At 35.0% G+C, this 27,013-nt stretch overlaps 5 protein-coding genes across 13 annotated transcripts; 3 read left to right on the top strand and 2 right to left on the bottom strand.

Annotated features, from left to right (window-relative positions):
• Positions 1-211: 211 nt before the first annotated feature.
• LOC106764942 (peptide methionine sulfoxide reductase) lies at positions 212-4,286 on the top strand. 7 transcript variants are annotated; one of them, XM_014649396.2, is made up of 4 exons: positions 212-362; positions 608-634; positions 1,863-2,389; positions 3,727-4,286. In XM_014649396.2, the coding sequence occupies exons 2-4, from the start codon at positions 616-618 to the stop codon at positions 3,976-3,978; spliced, it is 798 nt and encodes a 265-aa protein (XP_014504882.1). In that variant the 5' UTR covers positions 212-362; positions 608-615; the 3' UTR covers positions 3,979-4,286. The 7 variants fall into 7 exon arrangements, with proteins under 7 accessions (XP_014504882.1, XP_014504881.1, XP_014504883.1 ...); XM_014649395.2 differs by having other exon boundaries at positions 213-362; positions 1,860-2,389; XM_022781840.1 differs by having other exon boundaries at positions 255-362; positions 1,966-2,389.
• Positions 4,287-7,270: 2,984 nt separating this feature from the next.
• LOC106765295 lies at positions 7,271-11,443 on the top strand. The gene is made up of 3 exons (XM_014649869.2): positions 7,271-8,030; positions 8,854-8,985; positions 9,383-11,443. Exons 1-3 carry the CDS (start codon positions 7,656-7,658, stop codon positions 10,949-10,951), a joined length of 2,076 nt encoding a protein of 691 aa, XP_014505355.1. The 5' UTR covers positions 7,271-7,655; the 3' UTR covers positions 10,952-11,443.
• Positions 11,444-12,492: 1,049 nt separating this feature from the next.
• On the top strand, positions 12,493-15,360 carry LOC106763985. Its single transcript, XM_014648176.2, has 5 exons — positions 12,493-12,911; positions 13,024-13,864; positions 13,971-14,355; positions 14,629-14,691; positions 14,777-15,360. The coding sequence occupies exons 1-5, from the start codon at positions 12,677-12,679 to the stop codon at positions 14,852-14,854; spliced, it is 1,602 nt and encodes a 533-aa protein (XP_014503662.1). The 5' UTR covers positions 12,493-12,676; the 3' UTR covers positions 14,855-15,360.
• Positions 15,361-15,619: 259 nt separating this feature from the next.
• LOC106762925 (heat shock 70 kDa protein 16) lies at positions 15,620-21,446 on the bottom strand. Its single transcript, XM_014647051.2, has 9 exons — positions 19,799-21,446; positions 19,279-19,494; positions 17,621-17,716; positions 17,383-17,529; positions 16,891-17,091; positions 16,613-16,759; positions 16,405-16,533; positions 16,194-16,324; positions 15,620-15,999 (listed from the first exon to the last, which is right to left on the bottom strand). Exons 1-9 carry the CDS (start codon positions 20,966-20,968, stop codon positions 15,921-15,923), a joined length of 2,316 nt encoding a protein of 771 aa, XP_014502537.1. The 5' UTR covers positions 20,969-21,446; the 3' UTR covers positions 15,620-15,920.
• Positions 21,447-22,356: 910 nt separating this feature from the next.
• On the bottom strand, positions 22,357-25,160 carry LOC106764166 (1-acyl-sn-glycerol-3-phosphate acyltransferase). Of its 3 annotated transcripts, XM_014648401.2 has the most exons (8): positions 25,040-25,160; positions 24,837-24,942; positions 24,566-24,658; positions 24,125-24,468; positions 23,833-23,982; positions 23,572-23,670; positions 23,396-23,488; positions 22,357-22,848 (listed from the first exon to the last, which is right to left on the bottom strand). In XM_014648401.2, the coding sequence occupies exons 4-8, from the start codon at positions 24,428-24,430 to the stop codon at positions 22,612-22,614; spliced, it is 885 nt and encodes a 294-aa protein (XP_014503887.1). In that variant the 5' UTR covers positions 24,431-24,468; positions 24,566-24,658; positions 24,837-24,942; positions 25,040-25,160; the 3' UTR covers positions 22,357-22,611. The 3 variants fall into 3 exon arrangements, with proteins under 3 accessions (XP_014503887.1, XP_014503885.1, XP_014503886.1); XM_014648399.2 differs by lacking the exon at positions 24,566-24,658; XM_014648400.2 differs by lacking the exons at positions 24,566-24,658; positions 25,040-25,160 and having other exon boundaries at positions 24,837-25,011.
• Positions 25,161-27,013: the final 1,853 nt, after the last annotated feature.

The raw sequence follows: 27,013 nt of genomic DNA, 5'->3' as shown, positions 1-27,013 counted from the left end.
CTTTATATATAATTTTATTCAAAGTTTTACTTTAAAATTCGAAAAAATATATGAATGATATTTCATGACGTGTAGCCCTTACATGCACTAGTTTCTGTAATACTCTAGACGCTACGTGGAGGGATTTCATGTGATTTTTCATTGAAATGACATGCTTATCCTTTACCGTTTAAAGAGTTAAGCCGTTCTTTGCGTTAAGCCGAGCAGGGGTTTTTAAGTCTTTTTCATCATGGATGTCAGAATAGAGAGAGAAACATAGTAGTTCAGCATCAAGACTCGCTCTTTTTGCAGTGATCAAATCCTCATCTTCTTTCTCAATCATCAACCACCCTTCAATTCCTCTCTCTTCTGCTCTCAATTGGGTACGTTTTTTTTTCTTTTTTTGTTTTTGTTTTTATTTTTGTTTTTCATTCTCCAGTTACTTGTTCTCTCTTGTTTTTTCAAAACTATCTCTTCCATTACCCTCTTCCCTTTAATCTTTAAGAAAAAAAAAGGGGATTGTGGGCTCTTTTTATTTCTGTTCAATTTTTCTTTTTAGTGTTAAAAAAGTTGTCTTTATTATTCCTATTGTTATTGTTTGGAGATTGATTCGAGTAATTTGTTGAAGGGTTGAAGATGAGAATTTGTGGAGCAGGTATGGGTTGATATTGAATTTCGTTTCATTTACTATTTGGTGGACATATTTCCTTCATGTTCATGTTCCCAATTCTATTAAAAATTCTGGGCCACGTGACTTTGGTTTTATTTTACTGTGTGTGTAAGTGACTCTGTTGCAATTCCCAATTTCTGTGAAGCATTGGAGCATGAAGAAGATATAGTATTTGTCTGTTATCACAATCTTTGACCCAATACGAATTTCCATTTGTTGCGCAGCTAGCCTGACGGAAAATTCTATGAAATAATAAGCTTATAATAGTACTATGTATGTCTTTTTATCTTCCCCCAAGTGAGTGCTAATAGTTAAACCGTAAATAACTTCTTTATCTCGTAACAAAGACTTGTTTTTATCTACATGTATGAAAGGAAAAGTTTCAGCTAATTTTTTAATCTGAATAAAATAGAGTGGCCATTTCAAGTGTTAAATCAATGTTGAACAGTGGGCAGAGTTGTATATGAGTCTGCAGCTTGTGGAGTTGTGGTCCATTCTTGGGGTCATTCGCGTACATACAGATGATATAATAAAAATATCCCTAAAGTCAGAGGGAGGAGTATATGTGATTAGGACTAGAACATATAGTTGTGGGAGTTTGAGTTTGGTTTAAGTCTTGAGAAAAAGTTTTCTGCATTCATTTTTTATTTTCATAATTATAAAAATCTTGCACATTTGATGGTCAACAAATTATATTTGGTCCTTAGGAGGGGGGAACAAAGTAAATATTTGATTATATTTTTGTAATTATGTGTAAGAATTCAAAGAATTCAAAAGGACAACAGAAAATTTTGTCAAGTCAAAGGCATCCACTGTGTTTTCCCTTTTCGTTCCTATATAAAATTTGTGATCTCACTCAATATGAACGTATGGGTGAATGGTATAATTTGTGTGTTTTGTCATTCATCCTTGTAATTATATTAGAGAATAATTGTTTTATTAGTTTAAATGATCCTTGATCGGTGTAAAACTTTTTTCATTACTAATATACAGGCGCCATGTGCTATAGTAATAACAGATAGCCCCATATGGATCAACATAAGTCATTCAAGATTAAGTTTTAAGCTTTTGATTATTTGTTGAAATTTGTAACTTCAGTTTTGGCATCCTGATTTGGTGGCTCCTTTGTTTCTTTCATATATACAACAAGTGCATTTTTGAATTGGTTATTTATTCTAGAAAAGGATTCTCATGCTACTAAAATGCTTAGCAGCAATCAGCAGCAGCTATACCACCACATCCAATTCCCTTTCAGTGTTTGTTTCTTCTTCCCTCTCCAGTCCTTCCAAAACAAAGTTCCTGCCTTCACTTTCTAGGTTTTCTGTCAAGCGTTCTGGTTTATTTTCCCAAACTCGTCCTAGCATTGCTGTGAACAAGCCCTCCATGAACCTATTGAACAAACTTGGATTTGGCAGCGCAAGGGCACCAGAGAACTTGGATTCATCCATTCCTCAGGGTCCAGATGATGACATACCAGCACCAGGCCAGCAGTTTGCCCAGTTTGGTGCTGGGTGTTTTTGGGGTGTTGAGTTGGCCTTCCAAAGGGTGCCTGGGGTGACCAGGACAGAGGTTGGTTACACTCAGGGGCTTGTGCACAATCCAACCTACGAAGATGTGTGTACGGGGACCACAAATCACTCAGAGGTTGTAAGGGTTCAATACGATCCCAAAAATTGTAGCTATGAGTCTCTGCTTGATTTGTTCTGGGCTAGGCATGATCCTACTACTCTGAATAGACAGGTAAATATAAAGTTTTTGGTTTCTGATGAAATGGATGTTGTCAAAGTGGTTTCTGATTGATATATCTAGACTTTGCTGATTTGAATAAGAGGTTCTTTCTTTGTTGACACTTGCCAGTATTTAACAGATACGTTTATGTTTTGATATCTAGTTGAGTCTTGTTTTGAAAATTCTGTTGTAATATGGGTCAAATAAAATTCCTGGGGTCTCTTTGTAGTAGTTGTTTAGGCAACTGTAACCTTTTATTTGCTCTTTGCGGTGTGAAATGGAAGGATTGGAGAAGTTAAGTTTGTTTCAAATGGATGGGTAAAAAATAATTCACTAGTTCACTTATGATGTCTTACTACTTAATAAAAAACCGATCATCCATGACTTATTTAATTAAAAAATTCCTACTCATCCATCAAGAACTTATCATGGATAGATATACAATGCATTCATTTTAAAATGAGGGATGATTACATCTAGTAATAGTTGTTGATCCAATCCATTTAGTATTGCTTGTATGGTTGTGCAGATTGATTGGATTTAGGCATGCATAGATTGGAAGATCAGTGGATAAATAGACTAATTGGCATCCCTAGGTTTATACCCAGAAGTATTTGGTTGAGTGATGCATTTCTCTTTTCTTTGGAGGGGTTTGGAGTAGGGACATCATAAAAGTGTGAAACACGGACATTTTTCAATGTTTTCCTGTTTATCTCAGAGGCTGGAAAATGATGTATATTTCTATAGAGATCACACAATTTTTTAGTTTTCATTTTAAAGTTAAAATAGTTAATTTTATGATATAATTTTCAAGTGGTTTATTAGGGGTGAGAAGACTTAAATGACTCGTACAGAACCACATTGACAGAGGGACTGATTTCTGTATGTCCTGCAGAACCCAATTATTACTACTAGGTTGCATTGGTATAACATTCATGGATTGATTGTATGTGCCATTACTCTATGTACTAGTTTCTGTCAGAACTTCTTTAAGTGCTAGTTTTTGCTTTGTTTTCATGTGGTGATGAACTAGTTTCTTGTTGAACTTTGAGTATCTTATGATGGTCTTCAGAATGACCTGTAATGACATTTTTGTCTCACCCTCTGTTTCTTCTGTCCAAGTTAGAACTCTTCTGTTCCCCCCTTTCAATATATTCTATTTATTTTCAAATCTTCCATTTCAATATGCATGCATACTTTTGTTTCGTGAATTCACTCTTTCATCCAAATCCATGCATACAGGAACTTCTAAAAATATGGTAACTAATGATATGCTGCTGCACACACAAGAATTGAACATTCTAGTTCTTGAGCACTTAGTTACCATTTGATCTTGTCCTCTGTGGCAGGGGAATGATGTGGGAACACAGTACAGATCTGGAATATACTACTACACGGAGGAGCAAGAGAAGGCTGCCAGGGAGTCGTTGGAACAACAGCAGAAGCAGTTGAACAGGAAGATTGTTACTGAGATTCTTCCTGCCAAGAAGTTCTACAGAGCAGAGGAGTACCACCAACAGTACCTTGAGAAAGGGGGTCGGTTTGGTTTTGGGCAATCTGCTGCTAAAGGTTGCAATGATCCAATTCGATGCTATGGTTAATTGTAAAAGAGGGAATCGCCACCAAAGATCAACGACAACAGTTCTTCAGATGCTGAAAGTCCATAGTTTTTGTAGCTTCTTTTAGCAAGTAATATATCAAGGCTTGTGCATATTGAAGGTTGAAGATGGACATGGCCATAAATTCTGTTGTAGAGCTGTATATTGTCTGTTATATATAAAATAATTTTGCTTTTGAAGTATTGTATTTTAGGGATGTCCTAATATAACTTGAAGCTGTCCCTGTATTGTAGTTATACATTGATTTCTTTCTTGAAGCTATAGAAATTACTAAGGTGGTCTTTGTTCAACCTTGGGAAGTGATGTTATGAAAAAGAAAGGAAAAGTGTAGTGTGGAGGAAGGTTAGGGAATAGTGGTCTAGAAACTGCAGGAAACATATAGAATAGGTTTCAAAACTGACCTAACAAAATATCTTGTTCAATTGTAATTAATTATTGATGCACATGCAGCAGTATCACATAACTTATTATATTTTCTGTAATTTTGATCTCTTAAATGAAGCAGAGATAGAAAACAAAAAGAAAGCAAACATAAAACAAGAAAGTGGGGGGCAGAAGAGGAGATAACTGTCACAGCACCTTGCATTTCCATTAAATTCAGAACAACCATTCCTTTCTTCAACTCTGTCACATGTGCTGCTTTTTCACACTCACAATGAAACTTTATTTCTGAAACAAATAAAAGAAGAAAGCTTTTTTTGGTACCATTTTCTAATTATGATAACAACAAACAAAATTATCTCTTCAATGTCAAAAAGGTTAAATATTTGAGATATTTTATTGAAAATTTGCAAACTAAAAAATCTTAAATTTAATCCATACATTTATAAAATAAAACTCTAGCATGATGAAAGTCCAATTTTTTGTTCATACATTGTATGACATCTGATATATTTATCTTGCATCAGTTTTATCAGGTTGTTTTTCTTTTAAACTGAGAAAAAGGTGATAAAGAAAAGAAAATGTGTACCAGTTTCATTTTTTGTCTGTTTGTATGAAAAACATCCACTGAAGAATACTCAATACACTTTGACAATTACTAAGCTGAAAAAATACAACTGTCAGCAATTTTCTTAAAATTGTATATCAGTCATCAATATTATTGCTGTATAACATCTTTCTAAATGCTTTGTGTTACCATATGTTTTCTATTCATTTTCTTATATTTTATTATTATAATCCCAGTTTATAACGAAAAGAATATTTGATGATTGCAATATGGACATGAGTCCCCACTGAACGTGCCCCTCTTGTCATTTCCAATTTTCCATGCATGCAGACAACATATCCTTCACACTGCATCTTCATCTTCATCATATTCTTCATTTTCATAATAATATAACAATTATTGTATGTTTTGAAAGATCAGACAATCCTTAAAAAAAAAAAGATGACTGTTTCAACCATGGTATTTACATCAATTTACTAATTTTTGTTTTTAACATTTTATTATAAAATAGACAAAAACATGTATTCTGGCACATAATAGTAATCGTTATACAGCTATCTGTTATTCTGTGTGAACTAAAAGAACGTCAGAAAGTTAAATACTATGATGTGAAAATAACAAAAGTAGACTAATAATTGAACCTTTTTGAGTCAATAAAGGAATGATGAAATGAAGAATGTATTATGATATCAAAAGTGTACAAAGTAAACAACTTCAACAAAACTTCCAAATCACTGTAGATACACGCAGTCAACTTTCTCTCATACTATTTAGTAAACAGTGTTAGAGTATTTCTTCTTCCTCTTAGTGGTGATTTTCACAGTGATTTTTTTTTTGGAGGATATAACTGCAAAAATAAAGTGTAAAATAGAAGAAGAAAAACTCAAATGAGATCCTGGTTTAACAATATAGAAAATAAAATATATTTAAACTATTATTTATAACATTCATTTCAAATACCATTTTTAACTAAAACTAATATTTAGAATCTGTCTCCAAACTTGTCACCAGTATGTTTCTTTATTTTAATTCACTGAAAAATTTGAAAATTAAAAAATAAAAAATCTGGAAGATGTCATAATGGTGTCTGAGATAACCTTTTCCTACTTATGATGACCGTGTCTAACGTGAAGGATTCTAGGAGCTTCTTCACCATGTTTGTTTCCTATGTTATATTTGACCTTGAAAAACTAAGTTATTTAAATTTTCTCTAATATTAACTTTTAAACAATGTAACATATTGAAAACATATTAAATTATCTTTAATCTAAACATTAGTTTGTATTAAACTTTGATACTATGCTGAAAATAAAAACAAAGTTAGATAATCTTGGTCTGAGAATTTTAATAAGCTATTCAGATAGATCTAGTTCTATATTAAAGTTATCGTAGTCATATAATTGAAGTTTTAATTAATTACATTATTTATTGGTTATTAAAATAACCAATAATTTGAAGCCATGTGAGTGCGTATTTTAATATGAAACGCACGTTTTGTAGTTGCCGACGTGGCAGATTCTGAGATTGCCACGTGGGGTCTCCCTCGGATGCCTTTTGAGGTAGGGTGAACGGAGAAGACAATGAAGTGTGGAAGCAACAAATAGATGAGACAGTGACGCCACTACCACCTTTTCTGAGAAACCAAAGCAACGCGTGGGTTACACTCTCCGTTCCTGGCGCGTACCAAGCTTTGGTCTCAGCTCATCACACCATGCCAAATTGTACCCTAATTTTCCAACAATTAGGTCTGAAAACTCTTGTATTTTTTTGTTTCACAATTATTTCACAATCAAAATACTTTTTTCATTTGAATTTTTAATATTGCAGGAAAAATAAAAATAATAAATGTGGTAGAGTTTATCGATTAAAAATTTGTATTTGTTGCTTTTAATTTCACTGATTCCTGATTAGAAGATTTTTTTTTTCTTCCTGATTTGACCATAATTAAGGTTTATATAAATGCTTGATTGGTTTCTTAATTATATCTGTTAAACCTTTTACAAAAGATTAATGACTGCAAAATTTTGGTATTTGATTTTTTTTATCTTACTGTTCCTTTATACATTTTTATTCTTTTAATAAATTAAGTCAGCGAGATTTCATCTGATATTATCATCATCTGTATTTAATACGATTATTCGTTGTAGTTAAAATATTTTACAAAAATGATATCCAGATATAAATTAATAATTTGAACTTATTAAAAACAGAATAAATAATAAATAAAAATCCCACCATCCATGATCATTCAAATCACAACGTCTCTTCGACCAGCAACCATAACAAGCATAGCAGCTTACAAATCAAAGTAGGGCCAAACGACACCGTATAAAGATTTCACGCGCGCGGAATCATCGTGATAATAAATACGTTGACCGTATAAGTATACGGCACGACGTACACCTCTCTCGTATATGTATTTGTATTATCACTGTGTTCGTTCGTCCTTTTCTCAGCAAAATCTCTGAAACAGTGAAACTCTCCATCTCTCTCACTCTCTCTCTTCTGTACTTTCCTCGTGTGCTCTCTCTCTCATACAAACACTTCACGAACTTCATTACTTCAACAACACACAGATTCTATCTCTCTCTCTCTCTCTTACTGTTTTCATTTTCTCTTTTTGGGGCAGTCATTGTTTCATTTTCGCAAGGCGGCGAGTATTAGCATTTATATAGTAGGTAACTCTGATGGCTGAGACTCGCCGGCGACGATGAAGTATTCCGGCAAGGCGACTTTCCCGGCGGGCATTGCTTCGAGGGGCGTGAGCAACCCTTCGCCGGACTGGGATCTTGAACCGGCGCGGCCTTTCCAGCGGCGGAAACCGAGAACTCCGGGGACACGGTTGAGGAGACACGGTGGAAAACGGAGCAGACCTGAAACCCCTCTGTTGAAGTGGAAGATCCATGAGGATCCACTCGAAGAGGACCGGAAGTCTTCTTTGTCGGGGTCTCGTCGGAGAACGTGCCGGAGCGCCAAAAAGCAAACGGAGGTGGCCGTGTCGGCCCGGAGACTGGCCGCCGGGCTTTGGCGGTTGCATCTGCCGGAGACTGTCTCAGGGGATGGCCGGAAGGGGTTGGAACACAAGGTAGAACTTGGGTTTCTACACTAAGGCTTACTTTACGGCAAAAACTATTTTTTCCCTCGTATGTACACTATATTTTCAATGTAACGGTCAATGTGGGATCTCCGTCGATTACCCTTTCGTTCTTAGTTTTTCTCTTGTTTGTGTTGAGATCCCTTGTTTTTCTTCGTTCCCGTGTGAGTTTTGTTTCATCTTGCATGTTTGTTGCGGTTTCTGATTTAAAATTGATTTTGCAGCTATAGGCTACTAGGTTATTCCATCTACTTTATGGTAGGCCCTCCTCGTGGAGAGAAAAGAATTGTAGTTTATTGTTGGGAAGTATTTTTGTATGATGATTTTGCTGCTGGTTGATTGTGAATGGTTATTTGAGAATTGATTTGAATAGGGTTTGTCAGTGTAAATAGTTGACGTTCTCTTGTAGTTGTTTTCAAGATTTATTTCCCGGATGCAAAAAATGTGCTCGGTGGAAGGATTGATTCTTTGTCCATTTTTGCTTGATTAAATTATAGCCATCCAGACTGCATTAATATCGCGTCTTGTTTGACTGAATGTGAAACAAAACGCTGTTTCTGCCGTGTTAATATTATTGGTTTTACAAAGTCGTATTCTTTTATGCTTGTTTGGAAGTAAGTTTGGACTGCAATTGGATATTCGTTGTATACGAGATTCGATTATTTGTTATCTGTGCATTCCAGTTGAATTAGAGAACTGATTATCTTCCATATACTCTATTATTGTCTTCATTTGTGGATCGATTAGCTGCTTTGCAATTTTAATTTGATAGGTTTCCGTTTCTCATTACTGATGTGATGTCACTTATCTGCAGCATGGAAATGGCCACGCAAGGCACCGGTTCCTTGGTCATCCAAATGGCATGATCCATGAATTCGATCTGAAGAAGAATCCATCGCAAAGTCCCCGTTCCATATTTGGGGCAAAGAATGGACACTTCTGTGAGGTATGAATTTTCTTATTTCTAGAATATAATATTACCATTAGATGTTTTACAGCTCTTCAGTCTTTGCAATCGAAGATTATTGAGTGAATGTCATGTACATGTAATAACTCAAGTTAAAACCGGACCCTGTACCTGCTCTATAGAAAAATGGCTTATTTGATGGCAACTTGGGAATTAAAAAATAAGGCTGATTGTTGCATTGATCCATGCTATGTATAGAAGTATAGATCTACGTAGAAATGACTTAGACAACAATTTTTTCATGTAGACATACTCGTTGTAATTAGCCTCTACATTCTAAATGAGAAATGAGTTTCAAAGTGTTATGCTTTTACTTTTTAAAGTGAAAGAGCAAACAGTTAAGGTGCTAATATTAAACCTACTTTGTGCTATTCAGACTGAACCTTTCCAGTTTTCCAACACTGAAAGGGAGGGTGCAACAAAATGGGATCCTTTATGTTTAAAAACGTCAGATGAAGAGGCACATCATATCTACAGACACATGAAACTTCTCGACCAAAAGGCAAGTGCAGTATCTGTGGTATCTGCTCTCGGAGCTGAACTAGAGCAGGCTCGGGCACGAATTCAGGAGCTTGAGACCGAGCACAGATCCTCCAAAAAGAAGCTTGAACATTTCCTGAAGAAAGTCAGTGAGGAAAGGGCGCAATGGAAGAGCAGAGAGCATGAGAAAATCCATGCATACATCGATGACATTAAATCAGAGTTGAGTAGAGAAAGAAAAAATCGCCAGCGGATTGAAATTGTCAATTCAAGGTTGGTAAATGAGTTGGCCGATGCCAAACTCTCTGCAAAGCGCTACATGCAAGATTATGACAAGGAAAGGAAGGCCAGAGAATTGATTGAGGAAGTATGTGATGAGCTTGCCAAGGAAATTGGAGAAGACAAGGCTGAAGTTGAAGCATTGAAGAGGGAATCTATGAAACATAGGGAAGAAGTGGAAGAAGAGAGGAAGATGTTACAGATGGCGGAAGTATGGCGTGAAGAACGTGTTCAAATGAAGTTGATAGATGCAAAAGTTGCTCTTGAAGAGAAGTATTCACAAATGAATAAACTTGTTTCAGATTTAGAAAGTTTTATCAAGTCAAGAAGTGCAGATCCGATAACAACAGAGCTGAGAGAGGCACAGTCACTTCAACAGGCTGCAGCTGCGATGAACATTCAAGACATCAAGGGATTTTCATACGAACCCCCTAACTCTGATGACATTTTTGCTATTTTTGAAGAAGCAAGTTTTGGTGAAGCAAATGAGAGGGAGATTGAACAACGTGCTTCTCACAGTTCTACTAGTCATGCCTCGAATATTCACATTGTGAGTCCTGAAGCCAATGCTATAACTAAGGATGGCATTCAGAGGCGTTCTGATGTATTTGTGGATGATAACGGGGATCTAGATGGAGATGAAAGTGGATGGGAAACTGTGAGCCATGTTGACGATCAAGGCTCGAGTTATTCACCAGAAGGGAGTACCCTATCTTTGAACAAGAATCATCGAGAGAGTAATGTCTCAGGGAGAAGTGTACTTGAATGGGAAGAAACTGCTGGTGAGGAGACACCAATAACTGAAATAAGTGAAGTGTGCTCTATACCAACTAAGCAGTCAAAGAAGGTATCATCCATAACAAGGCTTTGGAGGTCATACCCAAACAACGGGGATAATTACAAGATAATCTCTCTAGAGGAAATGAATGGGAAGCTTTCAAATGGAAGGTTATCTAATGGGGTCATAATGTCTCCTGATCATGGATCAGGTAAAGGTGGATTGAGTCCCCAAGACCTTCTATACCAGTTAAGTCCTGAGTCGGGAAGTCCACATGCACATAAAGGTGGTATGAAAGGATGCATTCCTCGCGGTGCACAGAAGAATAGTTTGAAAGCCAGACTTTTGGAGGCTAGAATGGAAAGCCAGAAGGTTCAGTTGCGCCATGTTCTTAAACAGAAGATTTAGTTAAAGGCATCGGCATTGCACAGATTGGCAACCTGGATAACTGATGAATGATTGTGAAGGTACAAATATATGCTGTTCACGGAAAATCTGCTCAAAAGTGCTGAGGGGTCATGAATAGTTGCACATTTTCTGCCTCGTATTAGTTCTTATTTCAGTTCTTCATCATCCTTCGTATTAAGCTTTAAGCAGATACCCTTTTCACTCTCTTGTGCCAAATGCCTCATACCCTGAGATATCTGGGCAAAACGCTCACTCTGTAATAGGTAGGGTCTTGAGAGAAATTATGAGAAACATGTAAGCTTGTGTTGTACTTGTATCAATTCTACTCAGAGAACAAATGTGAAGGGAAAAAACATTGTCATAAAGTATAGACGATAGCATTATCTACTTAAGATTTTTATTTTCTATCATTGATGTCGCTTAGGATTGTTGTAGATTGTACTTTAGTAGATTCGGGACAGAAAAATATAACTTCATACTTGTTCTGCGACATTTACCTCTCTTTCTGCCCGTCGTCTTTTTTTCTCACTTTGATAATTAGTGCCCTTCAAGTATATCTAATTAAAGTCAGCATTGTTTTTCTTTTGTTTGCTGATTATAGTTGAAATAATTTCTGACTTATGGAACGTTTTAACATATGTTATGGGAGTAATAAATTAAGAATTGAAATAAATTTAAAATTAAAATAAGTAAAAATCATAATAAAATTTTAATAAAAGAAAAATGTATATTTCAAACCAACAAATTAAAATAAGCCACTCACCAAAATTCAAATTAGTTATTATTTATTATTCATTTTATAATTATCTACAAATGTAATTATTGATAAAATACTATTTATTGAATCAATTGTGTAAGATATGAACCATGTTTAGTACGACTAATAGAAAAACTAAACTAATTTGATTAACATAAAAATGAGTAAGATAGTTACATTAATTTATTCTAGGATTTATAATTTAAAAGTTATAATTTACTCTGTAACGTTCTAAATATTAAATAAATTAATTTATAAATTAATCTAATATAATAACATAATATATTGGAGATGTAATAAAATATAATGATAGTAATTTATTATATCTTCAAGATATATATAATATCTTGGGGATATATATATATTATAGATGATAATGTAAAGTTATCAACCACATTTTTTAATCATGTTAACTCGTGAATGCTAAATCTAAAGGAAAAAAAAAAAACTCAAATTAAAAATATAAAATTTGAAAAATGATATTTTGACACCAATTTTTTTGACACTATTTTGACACTGTACACGTGTCAAAATGTGGTTGGACAATTTCAAATTAAAAAAAAAAACTTTGATTTTTTTTCTTTCAAATATGTCCTCGGTTTTTTTAATTTGAAATCGTCGAACCACATTTTGACACGTGTGCAGTGTCAAAAATTAGTGTAAAAAATTAGTGTCAAAATATCATTTTCCATAAAAATGAATACTAATATAGAAAAAAATAACTAAATTTATATATGAAGAAAAACAAGAGACTAAAAATAACTAAATTTAAACATGAAGAAAAAGAAAAAGTCAAGAGGCATTGTAAGAGAATCTTCGCCACACTTCATCGTTCACTCGCGCCAGCAAGAAATTTCAATTCCCTCCATTTTTCCCCAAATTCGAATCCCCAAACCCTTATCTACTTCAACCTAAATTCCATTCCCTTTCCATTTCTCTCTATAGTTCTCAATTTGCTTCTAATTTCCATGGCCAACTCCGAAGTGCCATCATTTTCCCTAGGTCTCGACACGCCCCCGCATTCCCCAGTCAATCCACCTCCTTCTCCGACGGCCCACGTCTCCGACTCCGAACCCGACACTCGACCCGACCCGCCGCGCCCCCTTCTCAAACGCCTCCGCCGCGGACCACCTTCGCCGTCCCTCGACGCCGACGTGGATGACGATATCGAGGAGTTCTCCTCGCAGGAAGATCCCGATCAAGGTAAGGTCAGCTAAAACCTTTTTTCTCTCTGCGCTTCTCAATTTTAAATTATATAATATACTCTTTTTCGTTCTAAATTGGTTATTATTTTTGCTGTAATATCTATCATCAGTGCATACGCTTCTATCAGCATCGAATCGTTCCGTGTGTAGCAGCTCAAAAGTTTCGTTGAATGGTAGTAGAGTTTTTAGTTTAACCCCTCATCATTGTAGTAACACTTCCAGAGATGGGAAAAGAAAGGAACATTCAGATGATGTTCCTGCTTCTTCTAGGTTAGAAACAGGGAAGAGTGGCTTGATGTTTCCCAAGTTAACGACTAGTCCTCTCCGTAGGTTTCGGTTAATTGATTCCGATGATTCCGACGTGGATGTTGGTGGTGGCGCCAATAATGTTAACCCTAACGACAATTTAAAACAAGATAAGAAATTATCTTTTGATGACGATAGAAATGAGGATCTTTCGAAGGATTTTTCGCCCCTGAAAAATGACTGTGTTCCTGGGTTTCGACTAATTGATTCCGATTCAGATGTTAGTGATGGCGGGGCCAATAAAGTTTACCCTAACAATCATTTAGAAAAAAACAAGAAAGTATCTTTTGATAAGAATAGAAACGAGGATCTATGGAAGGATTTTTCGCCATTGAAGAATGTTTCTGTGCCAACACCAGCTTTTAATGAGCTGTGTGAAGAGTACTTTCGTTCTGATAAGGGCAAGGAAGTCCGAGGTGATGTGAATGAAAGTCACAATGAGAGGTATCCCGGGGTCAGTTCTAGCTCTCAAAGGAATCAACAACAATGGGAATCTGTGGACCTAGTTTATCCTGCTCATAAGTATTTTTTCCATGAGGATCCGAGAATTCAGCAGTTAGTTCACGCTCGCTTTCGGAATTTCAATCCATTAGGTGCCATAAACAGAGTGAATCAGCAACCTAATGGCTCACACATTGATTACATGTAAGTCATAGCTCGAGCTCGTTTTTAATTAATCACTGGTAGTGATTTAAAAAGAAAGTGATTGTCGTTTTGTATTACATATTGCTTTTGGTGTACTTTATTTTAGGGGACAATTTGGCAATGGAAGACCTTCAAACACGCAGGGAGTTCAAAATGCTTATGTAAACAGCTCAACAAGAGGGAAAAACAAATCCGGTAATCTGGTTTTTGAGGGATCTTTCAATACTTCTGAAGGCTGGGTGGATCCCAAAATTGTTTCTCCATTTAGCCATGGGGAATCTTCTAGAAAGAAAGCAACAAAGAGGAATAGCACTAAGAATAGTGTCTCAAAAGGTAAAGGTAACAAATCTAGCCATGCAAACCAATCACGTGCTTCTGGGGATTGGGTGGAACCTAGTTTTGCCAGTTCGCCAAAGGATGCTGGCAAAAGGCGGGTCCAAGCAAGTGGTCAATCTGCCGGTCATTGGTATACATCTCCAGAAGGAAGAAAGGTATGTGAAAATCCTAAAAAATTTGTTTAATGATATTAAGCATTAACTGGTTAAATTTACTTACGATTCTCATGTTATACAATGGTCAGTAGAAGATGTGGGCTGTTATCTAGTGTTGTGTAAATTGAACTGCTAAAAGCTCATACATGATGTTACTGAAGATTTATATCTTGCTTTGCCGCATGATCTGATATGTATATTAGATATCCCACCTAACCTATTTTGTCACATTGTATCATCTATCGGGACCTGATTCCTTTTTTCCTACTGCAGGTGTATGTTAACAAAAGTGGGCAGGAGTTGACAGGCCGGAGTGCTTATGTACAATATCGGAAGGTGCATCTACTTGCATACCATTCTGTGCTTGTAATCCTTTTGGTTATGGTAGCATTAAATGACTAAATGCCTTTGACAATTTCAGGAGAGTGGAACCGCATTCAATAAATCAAAAAAGAAAACAGGTTCCAAGACTACCAAAGCCAGGAAGAAGAGAAACTGAACACTTGAAGGCTAGACATTTATCCCTGGTCCACATCCAGTCATTTACTTGTGGATCTTTTGATTAGCATTACCCTATAGGTTCAATTCCTGTTTAATTGCCCGAAGTTTCCTGTATCATGTTTTGGACGGGGACAAGGAAAGATAGAGAAATCCAGTACGCAGCATCACATGAGGAAACTGATTAAGGGGGATTGTTGCTCAGTGAAAGTTTTGATGCTAAAAGTTCCTTGCAAAGTATATATATATTGCGAGCCATGAATGTTTATGTACAGTGCACACGAACCTAAGGTGGGTCACCATGAAAGTGTAGCGTTGTGTAGCTTTAGATAATGATTCAATTGGAATCCAAAATAATTTTTCGGTTTACACTTGATTCACCATATGGGTTTTTTTATTCTTTTGATCGAGCTTGTTGCTTTGTTAATTATGCTTAATTTCTTTCTGGTATTTGTAAATGAAACAATAATAAATGAACGATGGGAATGATAAAAGCAAATTTTAAGACGATTTTCCCCCTGTATCTTGATTGGAGTATATACGTGATGCTTCGCCTAATTTGTTTGGGTTTTCCAGTTGCTGTTTATCTATGTGGCTCCATTTGGAGCTATTTATTATATTGCATTTATAGGAACAAATGTAAAGATAGTTTTGGGTACAATGACATTCTTAAATATGAACGTGAGATTGGCAAGCGTGTACAGATTCTAAAACTGGGACTTTCCACTCCAAAATTTTCCAGGAATTTAACTTGAAGAAATCTTGATAAGCGATCTAAACTTTATTAAAACGTACAACACCGCATTTTTGTACCCTCATACCACATGTGTGCATTTTAAAAGAATATATAACCATTGTTTATAAATATTTACTCCATAGTACAGGATCAATTTGAAGAGTAAGCTAAAATATCAAGATAAAAATCATTGGATGCCTTCAGTAGAAGGTGGGACAAAAAATAAAAAGATTTCCCTTTCAACTCCTGAAGCGGGGAACAAGTGTGAAGAATAAAAAATGTTCACATTTGTCAGAAGCCATTAGCCCTAATATAATGTTATATCTTCATTTCATGAGGTATTTTGTTTGTCTGTACCCTCATCTCTTGGAATTGGAGAACCGTTGGATTTCAATACCTTTTGGCATACTCTGAAATCCATAAAAATATAACAGTCATTAGTTTTGAGATAAAATGAACGTATATAATGGCCATCGGATTAAACTGGAGCAATTCAGCAATGCTTTGCTTCAGCAGGTGTATAATTCAGACCCAATTGAATTATCATATTACCCTACAATCATGAACATCTGAAAAGGAAAACGGAAAGGTAAAAAAGCCATACGAGTTTAATTCCTCTGTCTTGTTCTTGATATCAATTGATATTAATACTGGATCAGAGTTTTTAGGGTAAAGATCTTGTTGCTGCCTCATTTCTCTTAGCCACTGCTCTGCTTTATTGCACTCATTTATGACCTGAAAATAATGTTGTCACACAAGCTGATACTGAGGGCAACAACCCACAATTACATTCATTCATCTATTTACTATTATACCAGTTCTTTATCTTGGGGTGGAAGAGAATCTGCTGACATTCGATACTCTACAATGCAGCTTAACAAGTCTCTTGTAGCTTGTGGTCTTGCTTCTCTGTCTTTGTATCGATACTCAATTGGATCCACCAGCTACATAAGACGAAGAATGTAAACAAGAAGTGTGGCGTGGCAAACATGTTTTGCAAAAGATTAGAGAAACAAAAGTAACCTGTTTTAGATCTTTTAGTTTTGCAGAATAAGCATCTACAGTTTCATCACCACCATCATCATAGAGCCATTCCTCGGTCTCTTTCAGGCCCCTAGATACGTCCTTCCTCTCATGTTCACTCGAAAAGCTCAGATATGTGCTGAAAATCTATTCATGCAATCAAATAAATTTAAAAAACATATTAATCAATAATGACTACACAACAAGTTACTCATAAAATGTATCTGAATCTCACAAACCCGCCATGTCTACATATCACTGAGATATTGAATGTGTACCTTACTCCTTGTTTCATAAATATAAGACTCCAACTGATTCTTGTTGTCTTTGATTAGCTCAGTAGTTCTGTCCTGATCGGCTAACTGGAGTTCTTTTTCTTGAGCTTCCAATATCTCGGCCTTGTTCATTGCACCATAAATGTTTTCACTCACTGGTACATGAAGCCTTCTGTTAGCTTTATCTTTTCTTGTACCATCAGCCTGTAACAAGGCATGATAGTAACTTTTATTTTCTCAAAACACCAACATGAATCATATCTGCAATGAAAACAATCTCAACAAGATAAAAATGTACAGATACAACACCACACACATCAAAAAAATGAATTGCAAGAGTCTGACAGATATGGTACAGAATTCAGCATCATAAATAAGCATATAATAAAACTTAATATAATTTTGCACGTTTAAAGGACAATTTATTAATATCTTCACATCTTCTACTTAAAAAAGGTGTGCAGGAAGAAAAGAGAACAGCACAAGAGAACGTACAGAATGACGAGAAGCTTCAAACTTTTTATTGATACTATCATCTGAGGCATTTTCAATTGTCTCAGAAACAGGAGAAATATTGACTGTTTCAGAATTTGAATGAGAATCGTCTGTTGTACCTGAATCATCCACACGATCCTCAACCAACTAAAAGACAAAAAAAAAAAAGTCCATCTGCTTAGAAAGATCTTTTGAAACTAATAATGCCATATGAAGAGATATAAATAAGGCTTCTTACCGTAACTGATTCAATACCAATAATGCCATGCAAATTTAGTTGTACTTGAACTTCAATTATTGCCTTAGTTGCATGGGATCTATGGAAAGGACCAATCTGAATAGAAGTGAAAAACAAATGGATAAGTGTACATAAACAAGGTGCAGACATAAGCATACGTAACACTTCATGATCACTGGCACAAGGAATGGCAACATAGAACAATTTATCTTAACTTGTTTGTACTGTGATATTTAGATGTTTCCCATCGTATAATAGACATAAGCAAATGTTAACCAATTTTCATTGTAGATACTAAAGAAGTAAATATTGTCATTTCTCTCCATTTGAGAAACATGGAAAATAGATATGTGTATGGTGTTAGATCCAACATATCTGCTTCCCCTTCTCCTAAGAACATGATGATTTGTTCAAGCATGTGCACATCTACAGATTCTCATATTGCTATAACAACTGATACTTTTACAACAATGACTTTCTTTGAGAAAAGAACAAACGATGGTTGCTATGCTATTTACTAATGAACCCTTTGTCTCCTTGAAGAAAGTGGGAGGTGTCTATTGATTGTCTCAAGATTCAGCAACAAAAAACAGTAGCCTTTTAGCACAAGATGGGGTTGGCTACATGGATCAAACAACGTCATAATGTCTTAATATAAATACTGTCTATAAACAAACCACATTTAAGTCTAAATCTTTCTAAATAACTTGGCAATATTGATTTTTTTTCTTGGCCTTTTACCACTCAACATTCAACTTGGACAACAATGCAGATCTTGGATTTGACCCCCTTAAATTGAGAGAATGCATTTTAAAGAACAAAGTGCATTTATAACCATTAATTAAATAATCAAACTGTTTAAATCATGATAATAAGATACAAGAACATGCATAACAAAGTTATTAAAGTCTCAATTGTCCAATCTGTAATCAAATAATTACAAATACATTTTCTCTTCTAACGTGCAACCTCCTCACTTTAAAGGATCCAAGTGTGCAGGTTTTAGTCGTTCAATAAAAATTTTGGTGAAGCTCGAGTGCTACTTTCTAATCATAAACTGCCCCCAATTCCCTCAAGTGCTCAATTTTTTATCTACCCTGCTTGAATCTCACGGTTTACATCCTCCTCAATTTCCTTGCCATTTTGTATGATGGGACAAAACCAGGTAACTAATGGTATGGTATGGTCTCAAATTTAAACATCTGAGTTAGATTAGAACGTCTATTACCAAACTTTTATGCCTTATACTCTATTTTGCTTTTAGAAAAAAGAAAACAGAAAAAAACTAGTGGAGTGTTGATAGCAAGGTCCACTGTCCAAACATCTCCAAACCATTGACACAAGATTCTTCATAGTAAATTTTCTCACTTGAAGCCTGTACCTAAACTGGACTAGACAGAGGACTTGGGCGGTTGCTCATTTGTGTTGTGTATACAAGAGCTTTATACATAAATGAGTCCCAGACTCCAACTGAAAGGTAAAAGTTGCTGATTGTAGAGACTATACCACATGCCTTACATGAAGCACACAACAGAAGAACCAAGAACAGAGAGGGTAATAATTAATAAAGAAAAGTGAGGCAATATAGATAACATGGAATCATGGAGAAGATGATCTAAACTCCTTCACAACATAGTAAAGTTGTAAAGCAGGCATACTGTGAAGCAACAAATTTTAGGATATGCCCCGGTTGGTAATTCATCTGGATTGGCATAGAATGCTTCCAAATGGAGCAAATCACTGTACTCAAATGTGAGAATTTTAACACTTGGAATGGGTTGGCCTCTTGGGAAGAGTACACCACCATGCAATCCTGCACGAATTGCCTTTCCATCAGATGAAAGTCCAATGGAAAAAGGAATAGCATCCCGGACCTGAACAAACACAGGAAATTACATTAACTCTACATAGACTAATAAAAGCTAATGCAAAATTCCGAAAAAAAAATATATCTTAGAGAAATTAAAGTTAAATACATTTCTAAACAGATAGATAAAAGAGACATGGACAATCTAAATACAGAAAATAAACCTAGAACCCAAGGTAGCAACTTAGTCCATTTAGTATTTGTTACATTTCGAACCTAACAATCTATACAGACACAATAACCCACTCTCCTACACATATACATATCGTGAAGACGGGATAAGGATCAGTGTTTTGTTTCGATATTCAAACCTCATATTCTTTGACAAGGAAAACAGGACTCAGCATTGCACACTGGAGAGCACAACCACGAGCCACACACTCACTTGCATTCAGTCTGCGGCTGAGCTCTCTCTTAAATAGAGAACTTAATATTCTAGTTATAGCTGGAATCCGTGAACCTGAACCAACTAACTCAACGGAACTGATCTTTTCTACCGTCAAGGCTGCATCAGCCAATGCTTTCTTGCAAGGAACAGAAATTCTCTCCAATAGTCCTGATGCCAGATTCTCAAATTCTTCCCTCTTGATGTATCCTTTAACATCTTTTTCATCCATCAAACACTCAACGCTAAGATCAGCCTCTAGATTTGCACTCAAAATCTTCTTCAACTTCTCACATGCCACGTGCAGCCTCCTACATGCCCTGTCATTAGAATACACTTCAATGTTGTACTGTTCTTTAAATTTTGCTGCAAAATGACTAAACAGAACCTCATCAAAGTCTCTCCCCCCTAAGTTCATATCATAAGCATGTGAGAGTATCTTCATTTGACCAGCCTGAAATGCTGCAATACAGACCTGAGTATCACAATGGCCTATGTCAACAAATGCAACATAAACAGGAGCTTCACTAGGAAAATCTGTTTTGTAAACTCCATAACTAAGAGCAGTTGCAGTGCAATCATGGATCAACCTCAGAGGCTTCAATCCAACAATTTCTGCTGCGTTGAGATAAGCTTGTCTCTGCAAGATGGTGAAGTATGATGGAATCCCAACAACACAGTCAGAAACGGTTGTCCCAAATTTTTTTTCTGCTATGGTCTTCAAGTGCGCAAAGAGCATTGCTACTATTTGAACCGGGGTAAACGCATGACTCTCCTTTAAGTATTCCAAGTGTATCAGAATGCCACCATCTACACTTTCCGAGGTTTCAACAGGGAGCAGTTTCAACTCATTTTGAACATCAGGGTCTGCAAATCTCCTGCCTATTAGTCTCTTCACTTGAGATATTGCGGACTTGGGGTGCATCATGGCAGAAGCAGCACCTGCTGACCCTAAAAACCTTTGCTTCTCGCCAAAGCAAACCACAGCAGGGGTTTCACGTTCGGATTCATCATTCAATAAAACATCAACTCCTCCTTGCTTCACTGCAGCAATCACACAATTATCATTTCCAATATCAATCCCCACTCCGCTCATCTCAATTCACTGTGTCCTTGTCCCAAACAACTAATTCCAGCCAATATACCCTTTCTACTTCAACAACATCCAAAAAGACAAAAACTTCACACAAATACAAGCATAAAATTTCGCACAGGGCTGTTACTACAAAAAAAGAAGGTTTGGAAACACACTCATCAAAATGGAAACTTTATTCGTATATCATGGAGAAGTATGAAACCCAATTACATAGTGTAACAAGAAATGCTCTGAATAAAACAAAAAATGATGAAACCCAAGAAATGCTTTCAATGCAACAAGGAAGTCCCAGAAAGAAAGAAAAAAAAATGAGATACGTCAATGTGAATAGTGAGAGAAAATGGAGAAAAAGCTGTTTTGGGAAAGGGTTTGCAGAGAGATGAATGGTGGAATGCAGAAGCAGTTGGTGAGTGCATAACTAGTTTGTGATAGCAGAGAGAAAATCTCCCCTTCATTCGCTGAAGCCATAATACTTATCAATTTATCATCAAATAAACAAATTTATTTCACAATAATCAACTTTTTCTGGACAAATATCTAAGTTTATTAGGTAAAAGACAAAAAAAAAATTAAAAACTCTCAAATATTAGGTAAAAATTGTAATAACACAGGTGTTTAAATAACTTTTTATCTATTCATTTTCTGTATATTCTTAATAAATAATAGTATGTTTTCGTTCTTGATAAAAAAACATTGCTTTGGGTCTCCATTTTTTTATATGCATTAAGACAAACGTCAATATCCAAATATATTGGAATGTGATTTCTTTTTCTTTTCTTTTGTCCGTATTAATTTTATTTAATTTATTTTTCCTTCCGGATGTTTTTTTCCCTTTTTTCATTTTCAATAAAAAATTATTTTTTCTGTCATTCACATATTTCACTGATTAGCTTGTTTATTCACAAAAAAATACAAATTACTTTTTGACTCAAGAAAATTTGATTAATTTTATTCATCAAATAAAAGATTTTTTGATACAGAAATAATGTTGTGTTGTGCGAAGGAAGAGGATTAAAAGCCAGATTAATAAGTGCAATCGTTGTACAGAAAGAGTTGTCAAATAAACAGAGTAAAATTAATTTCAAAAATTATTTCTTTTATTTATTTTCTCCTATTTTATCTTGGACAATGATATTTTAACAACTCTTTTTTAACAACTTTTTTACAACAGGACACGTGTCACAATTCTATTGATTTGTTTGAATTTATTCTAAAAAAATATTTGAAACGGACCAATCATAAACTGTCACGTATGCGTTATCAAAAAATTGTCAAAAAAGAGTTGTTAAAGAGACTTTTTCCTTTTATCTCTTTCCAAAGTGATTTTGTCTCAGTCGTTGCATGTTAAATTTAAATATCTTAATTAATATTTCACAATGATAAGAAAATGTTACATAGCGTGATGCTTGCATTCTTGAACAAATGTAGAACAATATAGAAGTTTCACCAAATGATCAAAAGTTAAACATTGATATTCATGATATTCATATATCATCAGTTAAGAACAAGACAATCAATTAGACATGGTAGCTAAGCTTTTTGCAAGGATTTAGGTATTTCATTTGTTAAAACCAATTTATGCATATTGCAGTTAACAAGAGCTCCCTTTTGGAAGATATGCTTCAGCTTAAAATTGATTCTTTTCAAGGCAGAGGCCTCTGAGTCACAGGAAGATGTTCAGCATACATGTTGTGTATCATTGTAACATAGTCATCAATCTTATCAACCTTCCAATTTTCAGTACTAATAGGTGGCAGATACTTCACTGTCAGAGGTGTTGGTCTAACATGCAAACTGCCTTTTCTCCATGCTAGATGAGTACCTGTCAGAACCATTGGAACTATTGGAAGACGCGATTGCAGTGCTAAATGAACAAAACCCTGCATCACAAGTCAAACAATAATGGATTCTCAACCATAACCAAAATTATTGCAGCATGTGAACAAGGTTAAATTCATGTATTCTGCTCATTTTGCAAGTGATGATATTCATGATCTGTATCTGTTAGGAATCTATCTGTGACTGTGAGTCTAAGTGCTGTATTGAATAGAAATAGAAATGAAAAAGTTAAACAAAATACAGGAAAAAAAGACAGACAAATTCATTGTTTTAAGGTGATAAAATCATTGTTTTAAGGTTTTGAATTGGAATTACTGTCAATCATTTATGTTAGTCGAACTTATAATAATGATATGGGTTAAAAATATTCGAAATCTCATATCGACTAGAGATAAAATCGATAAAATCAATTTATAGTTAAAAATGTTTGAAATGTCATGTCGACTAAAAATATGATCAATCAATTTATAATTATAATATATAAGTGTGCAAACCTTATCTTATAACTTTGTTTTACGAGATTGAATTACACTTAAAGTGCATTTATTAATATTATCAAATTATAGAATGCGGGCTAGATAATTATACCTTTTTGAAAGGAAGTAGTCGTCCATTCTTAGACCTGGTACCCTCAGGGAAAATGATCAAGGACAGATTGTTCTTCAAAACTGCACGAGCTGCCTGAACATTACAACCAGAAGTTAAAACATTATACAAAAATGAGGTAGTAGATGCTGCAAGAAAAAGGTTACAAGGTTATATACCTCTTTCATGGACTCAATAGCTGCAGTTGGGTTGGATCGATCTATACGAAGATGGTTAGCCAAAACATAAAGTTGCCCAAATAAAGGATACCATATTATCTGCATAGTTTTCTAAAGCTTTGAATGCACTTTTTACTAGAAAATATATGATAATGACACATTGAACATTTCAAGAATTCAAGCACAATGTTCATAGATAGAAGATGCACACAAAATCCATTTCCAAAGTTTTTCTTTTACATTTTGAGCATTAGAACAAACCTCTTTCTTAGCAATGCCAACAGTGCCTGTAGGAGTTAACCACATTATAAGAAATATGTCTATTGGAGACGCATGATTACTGATGTAAATGGCTCTCTCGTTAGAGTACTCAGCACCTTCAATCTCTACAGGATTACCAAGAATCCACATCTGCATAATGCTTGAGATATCAGTCATAACTTGTAAAACTTCTCAAAAGGTTTCAAAACTTGTAATATGCTACTACAAAAAGGAAAATATCTCAGCCATTCGCTCTAAATTTGTGCTGAACTACATATTAAAGGTAGCTTACCAGCATTCTACCAGTCACATGTCCATAAATGTTTCCTTGTCTGATCCTCTCATAGGGCCATGGTATAAGCATAATCATGATAATTGCCCATACGAATGTTGTGACCATCATAGACACAAAACATGTAACAATTCTGATCCAAGATATGATTGCAGAAACCCACCCATCATCATTCCTTGTTGTTTCTCCCAGTCCGTCTTTCACTGCAACTTTTGGAGTTTCTTCCACACTTGGGCTAGATCTTGTATTCAACAAGCTCTCAAACCTTCTATGCCTTAAAAGGACACCACCTTCAGTATTCACCATGACAGAATCTGTGAGCAGTACACGCTAACAGAGGCCACCTGAAAAAACCAAAACCAAAAGCAGAACAATTCGTATGTTATCACTTAAATGTGCATTGAGGAATCCATGAACAAAAACCAATACTAATAACATTACCAAATAACTTTCTCCCAGTTCAACTGAAGGATCAATCACAAGGGTCGGTGGTCAATTAAAAAAAGAGTGGAATTTTTCAAGAACAAAATACACCTGCAACTGATAAAATTCAGTTTTTTTTTTTTTTAGAAAACTGAATGGATAAAACCCAGAACTCCCATTTTCCGTCAGTTAACGAAAATGGTTCAAAGTTTCAAACTTTAAAATGAACATTGAAGATGGTGGGGGTTTCTTCTACTATATTTCGAAGGAATTTTATACTATGTTATACCATTAGTCTTTTTATTTATCAGTCTGACAGCAATTGCTTGAAGAAGCCCCAGCAAAGAATCACTTGTGAGTCGTAACCATGTAATTAACTTTGGCTCCTGAGAAAGCTGAAATGAAGGAAAATGGAAGAAGTCAAATTCCAAGAGGAGGATTGCTGAGAAAAAGAGAAAAAGAGAAAAAGAGAAAAAGCAAAGCCACACATACAAAGGTAGAATGAAGACAAGAAGAAAAAGAAATGAATGGTAACGCTTATGAACGAGAAGAGGAAGAAAACAGAGGCTATAGAACTTGTGCCTCAAAACTAAGATAAGATGAAAACATTAGAATTGAAATGAAAGTTCTTATTAGCAAAGGAGGGACACAATGTTACACGTGACATCTGGCTTCTCGCTATTGTCTTCCTCTGAAGTATTCTATTCTATAGAATTTAATAATAAATATAATACTAAGAGAAAATATAAGAAATACTTTTTATGGAATAAAATTAATTTATTTTATTTTCTAAAAGTATTTCTTGATAAAAACATAATGATGAGTTGGAAAAAGTGCTTTGGTTGATGATGTAGGGCAGACATATTTTGACTTTTGTAATAGGTTGGAGTTGTGAGATTTAGCCACATGTGAGAATTGTTTAGCCACACGTGGGAAGTGATTTGTGGTTAGGTGCTTTTTAGCCACATGTGGTTCAACATCACACCTCACCTCACCATACACTTTCTACTTATTTCCACATTATTCACACATTTGCATCACTTTTTTTTTTTTAAAATTCAAAAACATTAATATAATAATTTTGGTAATTTTTTACTACGTTATCCTTTCCGTATTTCTTATCTTCCATGTAATTTTTGTATTTCTATTTTTTAACTTTTTCCCTTTTTTAATTGTCGCAACCGGGATCGCGACGGGACGGCGAACCGAAAAACAAACGGGTTTTGGAAAATATTTTAGAGTCGCCACCATAATTTATTTTGGAAAACTATGGAAAAACCCTAAAAAACATGGTCTACGAAAAAAAGAGATTTTAAGTTCGGGAATCGATTACACGTAAGGAAGGTATTAGCACCCTACCGCGCCTGCCAAAGGCAGTACCTCTAATTAAATGTATAAAATTAATGTGGTTTTCAAAAATAATTAATTTTCCCTAAAAAATAAAAATAAATAGAAATAAAAATAAATCATTGAGAACAAAAAAAAAATATTTTTTATTTTATGAACCCGGCAAGGATTGACCTTGGTCCTACGTATATCCATTAATGGACAATCAGGGCTCACGTAGTTCTTTATCTAGAAAAAGGTTTGTGAGTTTGTTAAAGAGAAAGGATTGATTTATATTTTTGAAAAGCCCGAAAATAAAGGATCACGTAATTTTGATAAAAAAGATTTAGTTTAACAAAAATTAACCTTTTTTGGTTTTTTATAGTTTTGTATTTCTTATATTTAAAAAAAAGAAGAAGAAGAAACTGACCATAGTCCAACGCGTACTTAAATAAAAAAAGATTTTTAAGAAAACATTATCGGCGCGTACAAAAACAGAGAAAACATCATTGGCACGTACAAAAACAAAGTATCTTTGGAAGAAAAGTTCAAAGTATAGTAAAAAGAGAAAAATAAGAGTGTAGAGGAAAATTTGCTCATTTAAAAAGATCTTATTCTTTTTCTTCAGGAAAAAATTGATGCAGCAGATTATATCAATATATTTGTTATTATTGCTTCTCATTAATGCCATAATATTGATTCAAATTATTACCATGTTAAACAAAAATTTCAAAAACATTCTAAAGTGATGTGCCCTGCACTGAGGAAGATTATTATTTTCTTTAATATTGATTATTTACTTTCCCGGACAAAATTGGGTGTTGACAGCTGCCCCTTTTTATTTAGATTTTGCTAGATAACACGAACTTTGGAGTTTTTTTTTTTTTTTGTGTTATCGTAGTAAAAGGTAAATAAAGATGAAGACACTAATTTTGTTCGGGTCTAAAGAGAATGAAAAAGATTACCTCGAAGCGTACCTGGTAGCAACCTTGTGTGGACTCTGCTGAGGAGCCATGATACCTGTGGAGGGCGAATATTTTTCTTTTGGTGCCAGGATGAACACTGGGCTTTGTTTATTCTTTGGTGCCAGAATGATAACTGGGCTTTGGTGCCAGGATGATAACTGGGCTTTGGTGCCAG

This window comes from Vigna radiata, chromosome 6 (genome assembly GCF_000741045.1).
Source record: "Vigna radiata var. radiata cultivar VC1973A chromosome 6, Vradiata_ver6, whole genome shotgun sequence".
Classification (NCBI taxonomy): domain Eukaryota; kingdom Viridiplantae; phylum Streptophyta; class Magnoliopsida; order Fabales; family Fabaceae; genus Vigna; species Vigna radiata.
The sequence above is the reverse complement of the archived record's forward strand: the minus strand, read 5'-3'. Positions and strand labels throughout refer to the sequence as shown.